The 20,008-nt window shown below is 43.8% G+C and overlaps 1 protein-coding gene across 3 annotated transcripts in view; it reads left to right on the forward strand.

Moving 5' to 3' along the window:
• The window catches only part of LOC126351910 (uncharacterized), a 1,029,617-nt gene that overhangs the window by 992,469 nt on the left and 17,140 nt on the right, over nt 1–20,008 (forward strand). For all 3 annotated transcript variants that reach the window (XM_050002645.1, XM_050002643.1, XM_050002646.1), the window contains exons 7-8: nt 1,060–1,486; nt 8,902–9,473. In XM_050002645.1, the coding sequence (XP_049858602.1) occupies nt 1,060–1,486; nt 8,902–9,473 (999 nt within the window). The remainder of the gene's footprint in view (nt 1–1,059; nt 1,487–8,901; nt 9,474–20,008) is intronic.

Consider the following 20,008-nt stretch of genomic DNA (forward strand, 5'->3'; position numbering starts at 1 on the left):
CATAATTTCAAATATTTATAATAAGTAAGTATTATGCTGTTTAAAGATGGAAAAAATCTGCATGGAAGGTGCCAAAGCTATATCATTAACCGACCTTATACCTCTCATAAACGCCAGAGATATGGCCTTTTTTCAGAATGTTTCGACACTTTGCTGTTTGAAGCTTCGCCGAGCCCGAGGATGACATCACAGGGCACCACGAATTTGCACTGTTGCGGAGGAAGGTTGAAGGCACTTTTGAGCCAAATTTAAAACTTCTGCGTTGCAACGGGGGACAATTAAAGGTGCTCGAGAAAGTGACACTTTAATAGTGTAGTACAGTGCATGTTGCTGAACAGCAAACCCGAGGGACATCTCTTGTTGGAGGTTGCCTGTCTAACGGATTCCCGGGATGACAAAAAATTGATTTTCAGGTTTTTATAGAGTTATTATCCAAATTTAAAAATTTGAATCATCTATTCATTAATAGCTATGGCCTTATATTAAAGATGTAACACAGTAAGTCAAGTACTACGGTATTTATGTCTGGAGGCACCGTAACATGTGGTATGCACTTTCCAGTGTTTCAGAATGAGAAAACTTTTGACTTCCAACTAACTTTACACAAAATTTCAAACCTTTACGAAACTTTTTCTCCTAGACTCCCCGCACAAAATTACGAAAGGAAAAACGTTTGTCGCTTCCTTCAATATCTCTGTTGATTCAGTAAAACTCCAGCGTCATCCATCATGTTTTAACTGACTACCTTTTAACTACTAACCTTATTGGCAACACATTTTGCAGGCAGTATCAGCATTTACCACTGATAAGCACCTCCACAATTACGTCATTGTACGACACATGTTTGTGTGGATATAACACTTTATAAGTTTGATTACTTAAAAATATCTGTGCTGGGGGTTGGCTGGTAAAACTCTTACTGAGAGTCAATCGAGTGTCCTACTTTAATAGGAGCCGTAAAGACCCTTACCACCAAACTCATCCGCCATAAACGTTATATGTCAGTGAGTTGGCTTTCGTGCCTGAGATGTGTGCGCTGAATGTGCGCCGGTGTCGCAGGGCGGGCCGCGTGTGGGGTCGGCAGGCCGCGACGCCCACGCCGCCCCCCGGCAGTGGCAGCCGCGGCAGCGCCTCGCCCGCCCCCGCAGGCGCCGCGGCGGCAGCCGGCCCTCACGGTCCAGGCTCTGCCGTGACGTCACCGCGGCGCGCCAGCCTCTGCTCGTCGACGTCCTCGTCGACGGTGTCGTCCGCCTCGTCGTGCGGCGTGGGTGGTGCGGGCCCCGGCGTGGGCGGCGGCTCGTCGGCGGCCAGCAGCGGCTGCGGCGGCGGCCGGGCCTGCGTGTCGGCGCCCGTGGGCCGCGCCACGCTGTCCGCACATCTCTCCCTGTCCGCCGACGAGCACGACGAGTTGGAGCTCGACGACGAGGACGACCTCACGCTCAACGAGATGCTCGGCAAGTTCGACGAGAGCTACGTCTATGAGAAGGTACTGACACACTGTTTCTTTACACTAGACCCCCTTTTATATATATATATATTGCCGGAAATAATTACAGCACCCTCAGCATCCTCAATGTTGTTGACAAATGTAGTGACAAAGAGTTCATCACAGAAGCCACATACGATAACAAATTCAGACCAAAGGAAACACACACGTTACAGTAAAGGGTTCCCAGACAGGCGCAGTAATACTGTACCCCCTCTGGCGGCAACGCACGCAGGTACACTTGCATGATAACGACCATGAAGGTACCCAGTGGGACTCTGCTATAGATTCTACAAAACGTCTTGCGCCTTTTGTTGCAATTCGGCAGTGGTTCTTGCAGACGCTGTAGAACAATTAAGTTCCCACTTCGTCATGCCCCATACGCGTTCAACTGATGAGAGATATGATGAGCTTACTGTCCAGGGCAGTTGTTGTACACCAAGAAGAGCACGTTGCGTCGTAGCAGCCGTATGTGGAAGCGCACTGTCCTGCTGAACAAGCACATCACTTTGCTGTCGAAGAAATGATAGTCGCACGGGAATAACAGCCTGTGCAGTGTAACGGGCACTGGCTATTTTACGCCAAACACCAGATGTGACCGCAAGTTGTAACTAATAGCAATTCGCAGCCTATCGTGAGACCTATGTGTCATGGGCGAACGCAGTCTGGAATAGGCAGCTCAACAGGTCTACGTCATTCACGTACACGTCCATCACTGGCATACAGACAGAACCTACTTTCATCACCCAAGACAACGGAGCGTCATTCCACTCTCCAGTAAACAGTTTCAAGACACCACAGCAGCCAAGCTTGGCGGAACGTGGTGTGAGTGGCAGGTGCACACATGATCTAAATCGTGCTCCAAGCCGACGGTTCCCAATAGTCCCTGATGTCGCAGCAGGTGAAACATGTGCCAGGATTTCATCCCTTTATGATCTTCGGTCCACCGTCGGTGCTTGCACGATGCGCAGATTTTGACGTGCGTTTGTGCTACATCGACGTCCAGACCTGTTTTACAGGTGTGGAAATGTTCCACAGACCACTGCTGAAAGCAGCGACCCACCACCGGTACACTTGCCCAGTATTAGCAGCAGTCCGTCAGAACGTCCATCCACCTATACGATCCCATAAAAATGGCTGAAGTTGTTCGACTAGAGTATGTACTCCTTGTTATGGCACGTTCGTAGCATAAAATGAATGTTCTAAACGCTGTTCATCTTTAAACTCAGCTCAGTTACGGCCTGCAGAGTCAAAACGGAGGGTGCACAGACAGAGCTTCTGAGCTCCACCTGATCGTCGATGACCGTGACAGATGAATCTCTAACACTACAACTTTTTATTATGGACGTATTATACCCTGGGGCCACTGAACTCAGTCCTCGAGGTTTTTACATTTTTTTCGGTAGTGTAGTAGCCTGCCTCCTTATACGAGACGAATCTTGCAATATCAAAAACGGATGATACATTACCTTCTATTTTAATTGCGTACTAGAGCGACTAAACTTCTTGGCTTCCATGCCGGTTAACATTGTGGAAGTCCCACAATATTTCATCGGAACAGGTGTTCGACACCTTCAAGTGATAATACCGGGTGATTAAATTTAAACTCACGGTTTTCAGAGTTCTACAGTTAGGACTGTCTACATCGCAGTGTCCTGAAATATCATATGTACGTTCATTAATCGGTGCGATGGGGGAGTATGCTGACAAAAATAATAATTCCACTTTCTACCACACGTGAAAAAATAGCGCTATACGCAGTCAGGATGTGAAATGTTTCCTGTCGTCAATATGCTCGTTGTCACATGGGGAAGCGTGTCGATTTCTTTTGCAACGTGACTGTTGATGTGAGGAATGAAGAAGGTTTAAGTTTTCCGTACGAAACGGAATGACTACTGAGAAGAGAGACAGTGCACTGCAGGTAAAATTGCTTAATCTGAACGACAGCAATAGCAGCGCTGCACTGCGGGAATATCGCCGGCAGAAACAGCTGTGAAGAGACCCCTTGTCAGTCAGTGGGCTAAATAATATGATCAAGAAATTCGAATAAATAGGTGAATTTAGTGGTGAAGCATGGAGAGGGGGACAGCCCATGGCAGTTGTTGACGGAATTTCTGTAGCTATAGCTGACCATGCAGGAACGCCTCAAATTCTGCAACCAGTGCTCGCACTGTGTCACGGGAATTATCCCTCCCCAGTCAACAGTGCGAAATATTTTTCGGCGCGTTTAACACTAAGATACCTGCAAAATCTAGAATGTTCACCAAATGAAGCCTCAACGTAGGCTACAACGCCGTGACTTTGCCCTTCTTTTTTTGGTACACCTGGAAGTGGATGATATATAACCAGGGAACATTGTTTGAGCAGCCCAGCACATTTTACTCTAAACGGTGCGATGAATGCACTGAACTACCGCATGTTGTGTGGGAACATCCAAAACACTCAGCTTATATGAGCAGATGGGTGTGGTTTCACAGGCTCCCGCTTCTCCTCCACCCACACCATATTCTGCCTGCTTACACCACCATATTTTCACCTGGTGGCAGAATGTGGAACTATTAATTTTCAGTATACTCCACAAGCGCACTAATTAATGAGCGCACCTGCCATATTTTAGCGCCCTGCGATGTATACAGCTCGCAGTGTAGCACTCGTAATTCTGTCAGTTTATTTATGACCACCCGTTGGTTGCCTTTATCATGACTGATGATACTCGCCCGGAGACATCGAAGTTCATCGGGGCCAGGAACAGGAATTACACCCTACTACAGTTGTTTGGATCAAATATTGTGGGACCTAAATTACGTTATCCAGCAGTAAACCCGAAAAGCGTACTTGGCAACCGATATATCGGGAAAGCCTGAAAAGTCACAATTTTAAAGTGCGTTTTCGCGGTGGTTCAAATGAACTACCTGGATGTGTAGAGAAACACGATAAATCACTAATAATTGTTTTCCGCATTGTTCTGCAATAACTGGTTTTATGATAATTCAGTTTAGGCTTATTATGCCAACCTCAAACGACAACTGGCTATCATAGAAGCAGATGATATGTCTGCAGTAGCCAACTGATGTTTCCCAGTCACTTATCTATCTAATTTTCTTGGAATGTAAACGTATGAATAAAGGATTTATTTATAACAGATGGTTGTAGAGAGTTCTGTTTATTTATTTAAATTAAATTTTTAAAAAGTTAAACGGTCTGGTAGAGTGATGGAAGTCTGAATTACTCAGACTCTTTTTTTATCTTATTTTTGACGCCACAAAATGAATGTTACCACACAAACTGATTCAGATGATTATTATGGGACCAGTACCTGATGAGGATCGGTTACGTCTGATTTCATCATACAGTAACGTGATGGTAACACTACTGCGCTTCGGTCGCGTTCTTGCCTTAAGAGATGATTGCTGAAGGTATATAGCATTATGGTGTTATATATCTACCGGAACTCTCCTTCTAGATGCCTGAATGTTTTTACCAGTGGACGTGAATAGACTTATCGAAGTACGAGGTGCTTCTGAAAATTTTCGAGAATTTTAATATTGTGCCCAAACAACAGCAGTACATACTTCGACCACTGTGAGCCCCTAGTCGCGTCTTTCAACTGCCAGTAAGCCACCTGGCTTCGTTGTGAGTGCATCGGTGTGGATTTCGTAGCAGGTTTCTTCGCACGGTATTCTAATGTTTCCGCCAATTTCGAAATGGCTGACTGAAAGAATAAAGGATCTGTATTAAGTTTTGATTGAAGCTTTGTGAAATTGCAGTTGAAGTCCACCGCGCACTAAGGAAAACTTCTGGTGAGCAAGCTTTGAAGCAAGAAAGAACATTTGAGTGGGTTAACTTATTTAAAGATGGCCAGGAGTCGGTGGAGAACGTCAGACACTCGGACCAATCGTCATCATACTCAAAAACGGAAACGATCGCGAAAGGACGTGGAGCGATAACCAAGAACAGGAGGCGGATAATCCACGTCGTTTGTGAAATCGTTACAATTTGGTACGGGAATGTCAACGCATTTTAGTTGATGTACTGAACGTGAGACTAACTGCAGCGAAGTTTGTTGTCTTTTGAACTCCGACCAACGAGGTTGTCGAGTTCAGATGTGGTGCGAACTGCAAACAACATTTCGTGTGCAGCGTAATAACGGTTATGGCCCTGATACAAAGCCACAGCCTTCACAGCGGAAGCCACCGTATCCTCTGAAGTCCAAAAAAGCCTGCCAAGAACCCAGAAACCTCAGATCAATGCTATTTCCCTTTGTGGAATTGTCCATGAAAAGTTGCTTCCATGTGGTCGGACGTCAATAGAGAGATTATTCTGCAATATTTTGGGGCTACTGAATTAGGATGTTGGACGCAAACGGCTTGAGAGATGAGAGAACAAAGACTGGTTGCTGCATCATGACAACGCACGTACACATACCTCGATTATTGTGAGAGTACTCCTGGCAAAAAATAAAAAAGAAACAACTGTTCCCTTGCCGCCCTAGGTGACGTTTAGACTCAGTAGAAGAGATTCAAGCACAAAAGCAACTAATTTTGAACATGATTCAGCCGGCAGACCTCCAGCACTGTTTTCCAACAACAGGAAAATCGCTGAAAGCGTTGCATGCAAACACGAGAGGACTACATAGATGTCGGAATTAAGATGCAAGGTAAATTTTCTGACTTTTGCGGGAATATTTTCGCGAAATTAAGGGTAGAAGCTCGTAACAACTAAACAGAATGAGTTGCACTCTGAGGTCCACTGTAAAATTAGTCTCTTCCTTGAGTTCATATGAATAAGCGACTCTCAAACGAAAACGAGGCAGATGGAAAAAGTAAATAAACTGTTTATTATTTCAAAAGTAATCACCTAACTGTTAATACATTTATCCCACTGTGAAACAAGACGGTGAATACCTTCATGAGAAAAGGTTTGCCTGTGTCTATGGAATCATGGTTGTACCCAGGTGTGCACAGCTTCATCCAATGCAGATCGACGCCAAGAATGTCTTTCGTCAATGCTCCAAATCTATGGAAATTGCGTAGGAAGAGATCGGGACTGTATGCAGGATGTGTTAGAGTTTCCCAGCGAAATTCCTGGGCGGGCCGCAGTGTTGTCAAGTTGTTTGGACTGCGCTACCAAATCCTTACACATTTTCCTTAGAGATCCGATTTCTCCCCTTGCGATTTCTAAATTCTTGGAGTCCTGAAGAAAGACATTCGCGGCCGTCGATTTGCTTCTGATGAAGAGGTGCACACCTGGACGCAACCATGGTTACATATGCAACCTCAAGCATTTTTCCACGAAGGCAGTGGTATCCTTGTGTCAGTTTGTATTAAATGTATTCACAATTTCAAAACAGCTTACTCCCCATCTGTCTGGTTTTCAACTGATTTCCCATTGTAAGTCAGGATATCACTGTTCTAGTATGAACATCATGTTGACTTTTGCGTTCTTTTCATGTCGCTGATTCTTATATGGTCTCTATTCCACGTTTTATGATTACCCACCAATGCTACTTGGAATAGCATCATCCCTGCGCGTGTTCATAGACTGGTTGTGTTGGGGATACGATATGAGGCTGTAGTAGCTGCTGCTGCTGCCATTTCATGCAAACGCACGCTGAAGGATGTACAGTTATCTGTAATGTAATTCCCAGGTATCTGTATTTTACTACTTGTTGCAGCGGTTCACTGTATGGAGTTACACTGTCTTTGAATGATGTTTTTCCTCCGTTCCTTAATGTCATTTGCGTAGTCTTATCTTAAATTACTCTTATTTTCCTATCCGAAAGTTAGTCTTTGTAGTACCTTCCAAGCATACTCTATTACTATTGATCCTACCACCTTTCGTGTGCGTACAGAAACATTTCTGCTTTTGAGTCTTCCTCTATTGTGTTTGTGACATTCGGTGCATGGATGTTGAACAGTCGAAGAAGAAGAAGTAGTAGTAGTAATTCTACAAACGCCAGATCTATTGCATGGCATCTGGACCAGAGACTGTAGGAACCAGTGACATGTAACAATAAGGCTAGCAATACACAGGTTTCATCATGAAATATTTACCAGCAACAAATTTCAAGAACCGACTCAAGAGCACATACATGTGCTGTGCTGTCAAGGATGTAAAAAATACCACATGATAATATGCACAACAGAACGAAATCTGTGAGTGACTATGGAAAAGACTAAAAACTTACAAATTAATGCTCACTCTGAGCACACATTACTAATTAATAAATGGGTAAAATAAGTTGTATTGTGACATTTAAACTGAATATTCGTTATATTTCGTGCAATAGTCATATTTCGGCCTTGCTGTCATTGTCAAGTACATGCGAATATTACCGTTTGTAGACTTAATTTACTCGGTATTTGTACATACAGCATCATTGATGAATTCTTTTGTCTATTGTCGCTGTTGTTATGATGATGAAATTAAGTCTCGTAATAATTTGACAGTTAGTTGACAGTTCTCAATGATACTGTACGTTTACAAAGTGTTAATAGCTCTTCGGTGATATCGTTTGAATTACAGGTAATTCAGTTGTTTGTGTAATCTTTGATTGTTTTTTTTTGTCATGTTCCCGAATCTCAATAAAATTTTCTAGGCAATATTTATGTCTGAAATCGGTCTGTTCGTTTAACATACCTAGCGGATAATTTTTCATGTTTATATAAATTTCTAATTCTTCCAGCATTACCAGAACGACACATTAAATGAACAGACCGACTTCATACATAATTATTACCTGGAAAATTTTACTTGCGTTGTGGAATATAATGGATAAAAAACAAACAATCAAAGATTACACAGACAACTAAATTAAAAGTAATTCTCACAATAACACTTGCTAGCTATAAACAGTTTGTAAACATACAGCGTCATTGAGAACTGTGAACTATCTGTGAATTACTACGTGACTTTATTTTACAATCATAAAAACGCAACAGTTGACAAAAGAACTCATCAGTGATGAAATATGTACTTCTCGTCCAGCGAGACGTAAGTATACATGTAGAATTAACTGCATTTACAAATATCGCAAAAGCAAGTTAAATTGACAACAGTTGACAAAAGGATTCATCAATGACTCAATATGTACGTCTCGCTCCGCTAGACGCTAATATATACTGCGTATACAAATATCGCAAAGGAAAACGAAATTTACAAGCTGTAGTACTCGCAGGCGTACTTGACAGTGGCAATACTGCCGAAATAGGCCTATTGTACGAGATAAAAGTATTGACAGGTAGCCTGAAGGTTCATTAAAATGTCACATTACGAAGTGTTTCATGCTCCAAACCGAAATCTGCAAAAAAATAATTGTGCTCTGGTAAAGGCAGAGCACAGTAATGCATGTCATAGGTAATAGAGCCCGTGAGTACTGTACGACGTGAATAAAAAGTGTTCTTTGTCGGACACAGGAAACGGATATCCTAAGCGACAGCGATCCCACGGACTGTGACGAAGACACGGACTTCGACACGGGCCAAGAGTGCGGCGACGACGACGGCGACGTGGACGGCGACGACGAAGACGAGGGCGAGGCTGGCAGCGGCGAGGCGGACGGGGGCGGCGGGGGCGGCAGCGGCAGCGGCGACCTGGCGGACGAGGAGGAGCTGGACTTCATCGACAACGGGTCGTGCGTCGACGTGGAGGCGGTGGAGGAGCGGCGGCGGCCGGCGCGCAACCGCGGCCACTGCACCTACCACATCCCGGCAGACCTGTTGCCGCAGCCGCCGTTCAGCCAGCAGCAGCAGCAGGCTGTGCCGCAGGCGCAGACGCAGCCGGCGCCGGCACGCAAGCCCTCCGGCCGCTACCGAGAGTCTTTCCTGCGACGCTCCAGCGCCCGCCGGCACTCGGCCGCCCGCTCGGCGCTGCACGTCACCTCCGAGCAGTCGCAGGCGGCGGCTGCTGCTTCTGCCGACGCCTCCCCGGCCGCTAGGGAGGCCACCGGCAGTCCGCTGCCCGTGGCGCGGCAGCACAGTGCCAGGCGGTAAGCTCGCTTCCAGTCACGTCTGTCTTACAGGGAGACAACCCGGCAGTTGGATATTGGTAGTTTTTATATTTGTAGTACGTGAAGTATCAGTCTCTCGAGGCAAACCGTTGCAACTCAAAAATTCTCGAGATAATCGTCCACCTCGTTACCTCAGAGGTCAGCGCTTTCTGACTGTCATGCAGCGTGCTCGGGTTCAATTCCGGGCGGTGTTGGATATTTTCTCGTCTCGAGGACTGGGTGTTGTGTTCTCATCATTTCATCGTCACTGACACCAAGTCGCCCAATCTGGCGTGAACGGAAAAGACTTGCAACTAGGCATCCGAAATTCGTCGGGTATGGATTCCCAGCCATCAGTACCATAAGACGATTTCATTTCATTCTCGAGATAATCGGCTTTTTTTTCTGAGGTACTTTAATTCATTAATATCGGGCCGTCTGGTACACTCGGCAGCGTTAGAGAACTGTAATCGGGTAATCTTTTGGTCGCTGGTTCGAATCTCGCTATGGTCTTTCCTTTCGTTTTGTTATTTCGTTCAGTTAAATATAAAATCCATCGAATATATTTTAATTAAACCGTACCTAATCATCATTTACTGTTACAAATGCACTTTTTCTTGTTCCTAATTAGGTATCGCATTTCCAAAATTCCAGTTATTATTGCAAATATAAACTCTTGTCGATCTTCTATAAAAAAAAGTGTTAACAGACTTGTAACTTTATTTTTTATCTACACTATCTTCATTAACAATCTTTTATAAAATATCCATAATTAAGAAATAGTGATTGCATTGTGGGAAGTATGTAATTAGAAACCAGAAGACGTGCATTTTCATGTTAAATGGTAATTAGCACATACCGGATGAATTCTATATTTGAATTATGTAGGTATTCGAATTCAACGAAATAAATAAAACGAAAAAAGAAGACCATAATGATATTTTAACAAGCGATCACTTGATTTCTCGATGACTACTCTGCAACGGTACCAAATTTCTTTTCCTTTTCAGCTTTTATTGAACAGTGTGCAGATTCATTACATCATAATACAGTACAATTACATGGTGAAAATTGCCTTAATTTTAGTGAGTTAAAGTGGCTCCTAAAACTTTTAACATCGGTTTTATCGATAATTTTTTAGAACGGCACCTAAATGCTTTGGTTGAGTGATATTTCACTTCTGAACGTCACGTACCAAAAATACAAAAAAGTACATTAATCAGATTGACAGCTGGTGTTCTTGTTACACCATAGATGATATAGACCGCGCATGTTGGTTACAGTCTGACCAAAGTATCCAGACACATAAGAAAGGACGCTAATATGTACACTGTCCAACCTTCGCCTCTATGAAAACTTGAACCTCTGCTGGGAACACTTTCGTTGAGGTATCTGAATGTCTTTGGAGCAATTACATCCTATTTTTCCTCAAGAGCCCAAAACAGAGAAATCGACGAAGGGATATTATACGAGGGTTGCCCAGAAAGTAATGCACCACATTTTTTTCTCAACCGAAAATAATGCTACGAATGCGAAACGTGACGCATGTATTATTTGAAGTCTCCTGAGTGAGGACGCCAAGTTTCCGTCACTTCTGACAGAAAGTGCAACTGTTTCAGGGCGTCTGTAGATGGTGTACGTTACAAGCAAACTGCCGTCATTGAATTTCTCGATGCAGAGAAAGAAACTGTGGGGAATATTCACAAACGCTTGTGCAAAGTCTATGGAGCATCTTCGTCGACAGAAGTACAGTTAGTCGGTAGGCACGGAGGGTGAGGTCATCAGAAGGTGTTTCGGTGAAGCTTCACCATTTTCAGCGGTCGGGGAGTCCAGACATGTTGCAGCGAGCCGACGTTGTCATTCGCAAGGACAGACGCATTACTACTCGGCATTTCGCGCTGCATCTGTCAATCAGCAAAAGGAAGTGTGGATGCAATTATCTGCACTCTTGGATATTCTAAAGTGTGTGCAAGAAGGGTTCCGTAGTGTCTAACGGTGGATCACAAATCGCACGGAAAAAACATTTGCCTTGATTTGTTGCAACGTTCTGCAGCTGAGGGGAAGGCCTTCTTGTCCCGGATTATGACAGGTGATGAAACCTAGGTTCACCATTTTGAGGCCGAAACAGAACGACAGTCGATAGAATGCCGCCATTCCCACTCTCCACAGAAGGAAAAAATCAAAGCAACTGCTTCTGCCGGAAAGGTCATGCTCACCGTGTTCTGGGACTGGAAAGGTGTGTGTCTCATTGATTTGATGCAAACAGGCGGTACCATTAATTCAGAAGCATATGTAAACACATTAACAAAACTCAAGACCGCTTCCAGCGACTTCGGCGCCACAGCACCCTGGGAGATGTTTTGCTGCAACACGATAAAGCTCGGCTCCACACAAATCTGAGGACTGCTGCACACATCGCAAAACAGGGTTGGACATTGTTACCCCACCCAACCTACAGTCCAGACCTAGCCCCCTCGGATTTCCACTTGTATGGGCCATTAAAGGATACCACTCGTGGAAGATCTTTTGGGACTATGAAGAGATGATTCACACAGTGAAGCACTGGCTGCGCCACCAGGATAAGGATTGCAACCAACAGGGCGTAGCCGGCCGGAGTGGCCGTGCAGTTCTAGGCGCTACAGTCTGGAGCCGAACGACCGCTACGGTCGCAGGTTCGAATCCTGCCTCGGGCATAGATGTTTGTGATGTCCTTAGGTTAGTTAGGTTTAATTATTTCTAAGTTCTAGGGGACTGGTGACCTCAGAAGTTAAGTCTCATAGTGCTCAGAGCCATTTGAACCAACAGGGCATAAGCACCCTTGTTTCGCTCTGGAGGAAGGCCATAGAACGGGATGGAACTACGTGAAAAAATAGAGTGTGTAGATAAAACACTATTCTTTCGCATGTGTAATTATCATTATGTTAATTAAAGAATTGTTGGGGAAAACATGTGGTGCATTACTTTCTGGGCAACCCTCGTGTTTAACGTCCCATCAAGAGTGCAGTCATTAGAGATGGAATACGAGCTAGGTTTGGGGAACGGTGGGGAAAGAATTCGGCTGTACCCTCCTCAAAGGAGCCGTCCTGGCATTTGCATGTAGCAGTTTAGGGGAATCACGAAAAATCTAAATCTGGATGGCCAGATGTGGATTTAAATCGTGCCCCTCCTAAATGGGAGTCCACTGTGCTAACCACTGCCCTGCCTAGTTTGGTAAACCACACAAGGTGGCGATGTTGGGCACGCGGGTCTCAAGCGAAGTCACAGTTCTGACTCATCCCACAGATATTCCATTCAGGTTGGGACTCTGTGCAGGCCAGATGCTGTTTTTTGACAGGGTGCATCGTCATGCTGTTGCAAACAATCCTCTCTGAACTGTTTCTATAACGTACGTAGTGTACAAAGCTGTACAGTGCTTTCGTATCCTTCCACATTTACTATTTTCTTAAGTGCAGTAAGATTTCTACAACGTATCAATGAAAAATACTCCCATATTGCAACATCACATCCTCCATATTTCACTGTTGGTACTACCACATGACGACGGGTAACGTTCTCCAGGCATTCGTCAAATCCTTCCATCGGACTTCCACCTGGTACAGCGTGATTCGTCGTTGCAAATCATCCATTTATACCACCTCAAGTGTCGCCTAGCTCTGAATACAGAAATGTGTGGCTTACGAGGAGCTGATCGACCATTGCACCTCATTCTTTTTAACCCCAGGCGAAAAGTAGTTGTACTAGCTGGACTGCTCGTAAGGTTTTGGAACTCGTAAATGATTCCTTTCGTATTTCTCGGCGTTCGTTATCCTTCAGTACAAGAGATGTTCCTAGTCATGATTTAGCTGTGTTTGTGGAAGGTAACAGTGAAGAAATCATGGGTAACAGAGGAAACACTCCAGCTGATAGATGATAGGAGGAGGTCCAAAAATGTTCGGTGGAAATTCAGGAATACAGAAATACAAGTCACTGAGAAATGAAATAAATAGGAAGTGCATAGAAGCTAAGATGAAATGTCTGCATGAAAAATGTGAAGGAATCGAAAAAGATATGATTATCGGAAGGACCGAGTCAGCATATAGGAAAGTCAAAACACTCTTCGGTGAAATTAAAAGTAAGTGTGGTAACATTAAGAATACAACTAGAATTCCACTGTTCAGTGCAGAGCAGAGAGCGGATAGGTGGTAAGAGTACAATGATGGCCTCTATGAGGGACAAGATTTGTCTGATATGGTAGAAGAGAGAGAGCTCCATTAGAAAAAATGTAGGATCCTGTATTCAAATCAGAATTTAAGAGAGCTTTGGCGGACTTAAGATCAAAGAAGGCAGAAGGGATAGATAACATTCCATGAGAATTTCTAAAATCATTGGTTGAAGTGGCAACAAAAAGACTATTCACGTTAGTATGTGGAATTTGGCGACATACAATCTGACTTTCGGAAAAATATCATCCACAGAATTACGAAGACTGCAAGGGCTGACAAGTGCGAAAAATATCGCACAATCATCTTAACAGCGCATGCAACCAAGTTGCTGACAAGAATAAAGTACACAAGAATGGAAAAGAAAATTGAGGATGTATTAGAGACGTTAGTTTGGTGTTAGGATAGGTAAAGGCACCAGAGAGGCAATTCTGACGTTGCGGTTGATAACGGAAGCAAGACTAAAGAAAAATCGAGACACGTTATAGGATTTGTCTACCTGGAAAAAGCGTTCGACAGCGTAAAATGGTGCAAGATGTTCTAATTCTGAGAAAAATAGGGGTAATCTATAGGGAGAGACGGGTAATATACAGTATGAACATGAGCCAAGAGGGAATAGTAAGAGTGGACGACCAAGAACGAAGTGCTCGAATAAAGAGGGTGTAAGACAGGGACGTAGTCATTCGCCCCTACTGTTCAATCTGTACATCGAGGAAGCAATGATTGAAACAAAAGAAAGGTTCAGGGGTGGAATTAAAATTCTAGATGAAAGGATATCAATGACACGATTCTCTGATGACATTGCTATCCTGAGTGAAAATCAGCAAAAACTGCATGATCTGCTGAACAGAATGAACAGCCTAAAGAGTACAGAATATAGATTGAGAATGTTCGTTTGGAGCACAACATTGTATGACGGCGAAAGATGCACTGTGGAAAAACCGGAACAGAAGAGAATCGAAGCATTTGAGATGAGGCGCTACAGTCGAATATTGAAAATCAGCTAGACTTATAAGGTAAGGAATAGGGAAGTTCTGCAGAGGAAAAGGAATGTGTGCAAAACACTGACAAGGAAAAGAGACAGGTTGATATGACAGTTATTTACACATCAGGAAATGACTTCCATGGTACTAGAGGGAACTGTAGAGGGCACAAACTGTAGACAAAGAGCGATTGGAATACATCCAGCAAATAATTGAGGACTTATTTTGCGAGTGCTACTCTGAGATAAAGAGGTTGGCACAGGAGAGGAATCCATGGTGGGCCGTATCAAACCAGTCAGAAGACTGATGACCACGCCCCCCTACCCCACCCGTCTCAAAAAAAAAAAAAAAAAAAAAAAAAAAAAAAAAAAAAAAAAAAACAAAAACATCACAATACGATTCTAAGCTTCCCTTGTGGTGGAAAAGCTTTTTACGAAGTTGTCTTTTCATTCAACGATCGACAGTTAATATTACGTTTGAAGGTTCATTGACGATATTGATAAGCACACTGAATAAAAAGTTTGTAATCTTCAGAGGACATCACGCTGATGTCATCTGTCCTTGCCTCTAGCTTTGATAATGGCTTCAGTTTTCTTCAGGTATGCCATATGTGGTTGAAGGCACTCATTAATAGTCAAATCACGTAGATCTGCCAAATTCGGGGATTTTGATTGCTACGTGTCAGCCGCTGTTCTGGATTGTTTCCAACATTTTCTGGGGGATTAAGGTAAGTGATTTGTCGATCCAATTGACGTGCACTAGGATGCCTGACTGTTCATCCAGTTAGGAATGTATCTGTCCAACCTTATGATCATGGTTGTTCTCATCTTGGAAGATAGTAGTGTCCACAGTATAGTCATAATTGTAAAGGGAAGGGTCAGAGAGAATGTTCAGATAAATGTCCTGTTTCCTATTCACGGTATAACTGTCATATCAACCTGTCTCTTTTCCTTGTCAGTGTTTTGCACACATTCCTTTTCCTCTGCAGAACTTCCCTATTCCTTACCTTATAAGTCTAGCTGATTTTCAGTTTTCTTCAGGTATGCCATATGTGGTTGAAGGCACTCATTAATAGTCAAATCACGTAGATCTGCCAAATTCGGGGATTTTGATTGCTACGTGTCAGCCGCTGTTCTGGATTGTTTCCAACATTTTCTGGGGGATTAAGGTAAGTGATTTGTCGATCCAATTGACGTGCACTAGGATGCCTGACTGTTCATCCAGTTAGGAATGTATCTGTCCAACCTTATGATCATGGTTGTTCTCATCTTGGAAGATAGTAGTGTCCACAGTATAGTCATAATTGTAAAGGGAAGGGTCAGAGAGAATGTTCAGATAAATGTCCTGTTTCCTATTCACGGTACCGTGAATGAATGAGCGGGCCCGAGTCATGATATGACAGACACCTTCGAAACATCTCGGGCCCCAACAGCACCACCTCCGATCAGCAACTGCCCAGTGTTTGTATTCTTTGGCCCCATTGAGCAACGGCCTTTTGCTAGGTAACCAGCTACAAATGTCCATTGTGTGGAGTTCTGTTCGCATTGTTCGCTCGGAAATTGGTTGCGATGGACCTACATTCGCTGACAGTAGCAGTCCCTCTCGTGTTTGCAACTGAATGTCATTCACAAGAAGTCACACTCTTCGCCGGTCCATGTCACTTAGTCTTTTTACGAACATTATTTTCCTCTGAGCTACATAGCTGCGAACAGTACTCCATTCCTTGTAGCTACGATGGACAGTCTTGATATAACAGCAGATCGGCCAGCTCCATTTACGGTGTGGTGATGGGTACGTCCGGACACGGTAGTCTCTTTCAGCCCTTCTGTCACGCCTGCACGTTGAGTGGCCTTCCTGCACTGAATTCCATTCAACCGATTGGCAAGTACACTACTTCACTGCCATGACTTACAACAGTGGTTGAGATCCACATTACCAGTCCTGCACCATCCACACCGCTTCAAAGCGACCAATGTGATCTTTCAAAGGGTAACTAATATTTTGCCCGTCGAACTTATGTTACAGTGACTTGTAGGTGTTAAGTGTTACTGTGGGCTATTCCGATTATAACAGAGCATGGATGGACCATGTTACAGCAGATCCCTCACGTATTCACTGCTGTACAAAGAAATGTAACGAAATTGATGCTTGTTACCAGGGCCGCCTCGATATCTATTTCCACAGAAGTGACCATTTATTTGTCCCCTTCCCCCTTCCGTCAAATATTAATTGCCTTTTTTTGGGCTCATGGTAGAACCTTTAAAAATAAGTCTAAATGTAGTGATCGTGGCTTTCTTTATTTCCAAAATAAGCAGTATATAGGCATTCTTGAATTTCTGAATGTTATTTCAGAGTGGTAAATACACTGACAGAAAAAAATAGCAACACGAAAAAATATGTATTGCAATGACATTTCGGGAATTCATTTCTCTAGTTAACATATTTAAGTGATTAACATTGCAAGACCACCGGTTAATGTAAGCGCCAGATAAGCCATTGCAAATGTGAAACGCTGTTACGTTAATAACCTATGTAACTGCCAGAACGTTGAATGCAAGCATGCAAACGTGCATACATTGAGTCGTACATGTGCCGGATGTGAGTCTGTGTCGTGGTGTTCCATGCCTGTTCACTTGTTCAGTCAGTATAGGGATTGTTAATGCTGTTTGTGGATGACACTGGAGTTGTTGTCCCATAATGTCCCATACGTTTCGACTGGACACAGGTCTGGTGATCGAGCAGGCCAAGGCAACATGTCAGCACTCTGGAGAGTATGTTAGGTTACAAAAGCGATTTGTGGACGAGCGTTATCCTGTTGGAAATCACCCACTGAAGTGCTGCCCATGAATGTCAGCACAACAGGTTGAATCACCATACTGAGAGACAACGTTGAAGTCAGGGTGCATGGGGTAACCATGAGAGTATACCTGCTGCCATGCGAAATCACACCCCAGACCAAAACTCCATGTGTAGGTTCATTGTGTGTAGCACGCTGACAGATGGGTTGCAGGCCCTCAAGTAGCTCCTCCTAATCAACACACGGCCACAACTGGCACCGAGACAGAATCAGCTTTCATCAAAAAACACAACAGACTTCCATCCTGCCCTCCAATGAACTCTCGCATGATGCCACTGAAGTCAAAAATGACGGTGATTTGCAGTCAACGGAATGCACGCTACAGGGCGTCTGGCTCATAGCTATAACTGAAGCAACCGATTTGAAACTGCCTATCGGTAGTGCCATGTGACCGTCTGGATACTGGTCTTCTTGCGGCTGTATATTTTTGTGACCACCGCTGCCAGTAATCGTGTGCAGTGGCTTGAATTCAGGCTCAGTCATTTTGCGATATCGCAGCAGGAACACCCAGCCTCTCGTAGCCCCATTACACTACCTTGCGCATATTCAGTGAGGTGTTGATAATGGTATCTTTGCTGCCCTTGAGGCATTTTTGACCAAAATCAACTTACCTCATCCAGTCTCAGTAGTAACTAACGCTCAAGACCGTTACAGCGTGTGTTTAAAGCAAACATGATTGCATCCTAATAGTGGCGCTACTAGCACCACCACTCTTATGCAACTGGTGTGAAGTCTTTGAGGTGCGACAATAAAGTAATGAGACTGATATGAAAAAAAAGTTCCTTACCGCTTCAGTCAAGTTTAGTGTTGTCTCCTTCAAAGTAGTTCCCTTCTGACTGCTCACACTTTTTCCAGCGCTTCTACCATTGATGGTAACAAATGGTTCAAATGGCTCCGAGCACTATGGGACTTAACTGCTGAGGTCATCAGTCCCCTATAACTTAGAACTACTTAAACCTAACTAACCTAAGAACATCACACACAACCATGCCCGAGGCAGGATTCAAAACTGCGACCGTAGCAGCAGCGCGGTTCCGGACTGAAGCGCCTAGAACCGCTCGGCCACCTCGGCCGACTGATGGTAACATTTCTGGAAATCATCTTCTGTAATATCCTCCAAGACCCTCGTCACAGCTTGTTGGACATCTTGTGTTGTTTGAAAATGGTGTCCTTGACTGCCGTTTTGACTCTTGGAAATAGAAAAAAGTCGCACGGAGCGATATCTGGTGAATAAGGTGGCTGTGGTAGTACTGAAATTTGTTTTGAAGTTAAAAATTGCTGTAATGACTGAGCAGTGTGGAATGGCGCATCATCGTGATGCAGAAACCAATTATCAGCAATGCTGGCATGGACATGAAGAACTCCTTTACTAAGTCTCTCTAAAATTTCTTTGTAGTAATATTGGTTAACTGTTTGTCCAGGAGGAGCCCACTCTTCATGAACAAGTCCCTTGGAATCAGAGCACCACACAAGCATGCGTTTCACTTTTGACTTTGACATGCGAGCTTTTTTTGGTCTGGGTGATCCCTTAGCGCACCAATGCGAACTTTGGCGTTTTGTCTCTGGATCGTACTGAAAAAACCAACTTTCATCACCAGTGATAAACGGCCCAACAATTCTGGATTGATTTCCGTTTGCTCTAACACATGAGCTGCCATGTTTTTCTTTGTTTCTCGCTGTTGTGGTGTGAGATTTTTGGGGACCGTTTTTGCACAAATCTTTCTCATACCAAGATCTTCAGTTATTATTAGACGAACCGTTTCTCGATTGCTGTTCAGTTCTTCTGCAATCATGTTCACGGATAATCTTCGATCAGATCGTACGAGTTCACGTACCCTTGCCAAGTTGACATCCGCCCATGAGATTGATGGTCGTACATTGCGGTCTTCATCTTCATCATTCGTTCTGCCGTCACTAAACATTTTATGCCAACGAAAAACTTGAGCTCTTAACATAACCTCCTCTCCAAAAGCCTTCTGAAGCTTACCGTACGTTGTCGTCGCGTTTGCACCCAATTTAGCGCAAAAAGAAATGGCATACCGTTGCACAATATTATGCGGTTCCATTTCCATGACGAGAGACACAAACACGTGTTAACTTATTACACGACAACTCACGACTGAACAAAAAAATACTGTGCCTACGAAAGCTTGTAGGGTTGACACATCTTGCAAAGAAAATCAGTCTCATTACTTTATTGTCGCACCTCATATACAGACTTCATTTTTAAGATGTAGAAACACGCTTACCAACTTATGTTTATGTTGCACAGTTCCTTCATGGTGCTGAGATTTTTTTCCCGTTGGTGAATTAAGAGAAGAAATGACTAATTTAAACTCAAGGCCATCCTGAGATGTTACACCTGAAGAAAACTCTGAAATTTGCCATGAAAATAGTTACAAATTTATGAACATGGTAAACATTACTGTGTAGACTATCCAGCTGAAAAGGAAATCCGAAATGTGTGTGTGTGTGTGATTTGAAATATAAGTATTC

The sequence above is a fragment of the Schistocerca gregaria genome, chromosome 1, assembly GCF_023897955.1.
Source record: "Schistocerca gregaria isolate iqSchGreg1 chromosome 1, iqSchGreg1.2, whole genome shotgun sequence".
In the NCBI taxonomy this organism is placed as follows: Eukaryota; Metazoa; Arthropoda; class Insecta; order Orthoptera; family Acrididae; genus Schistocerca; species Schistocerca gregaria.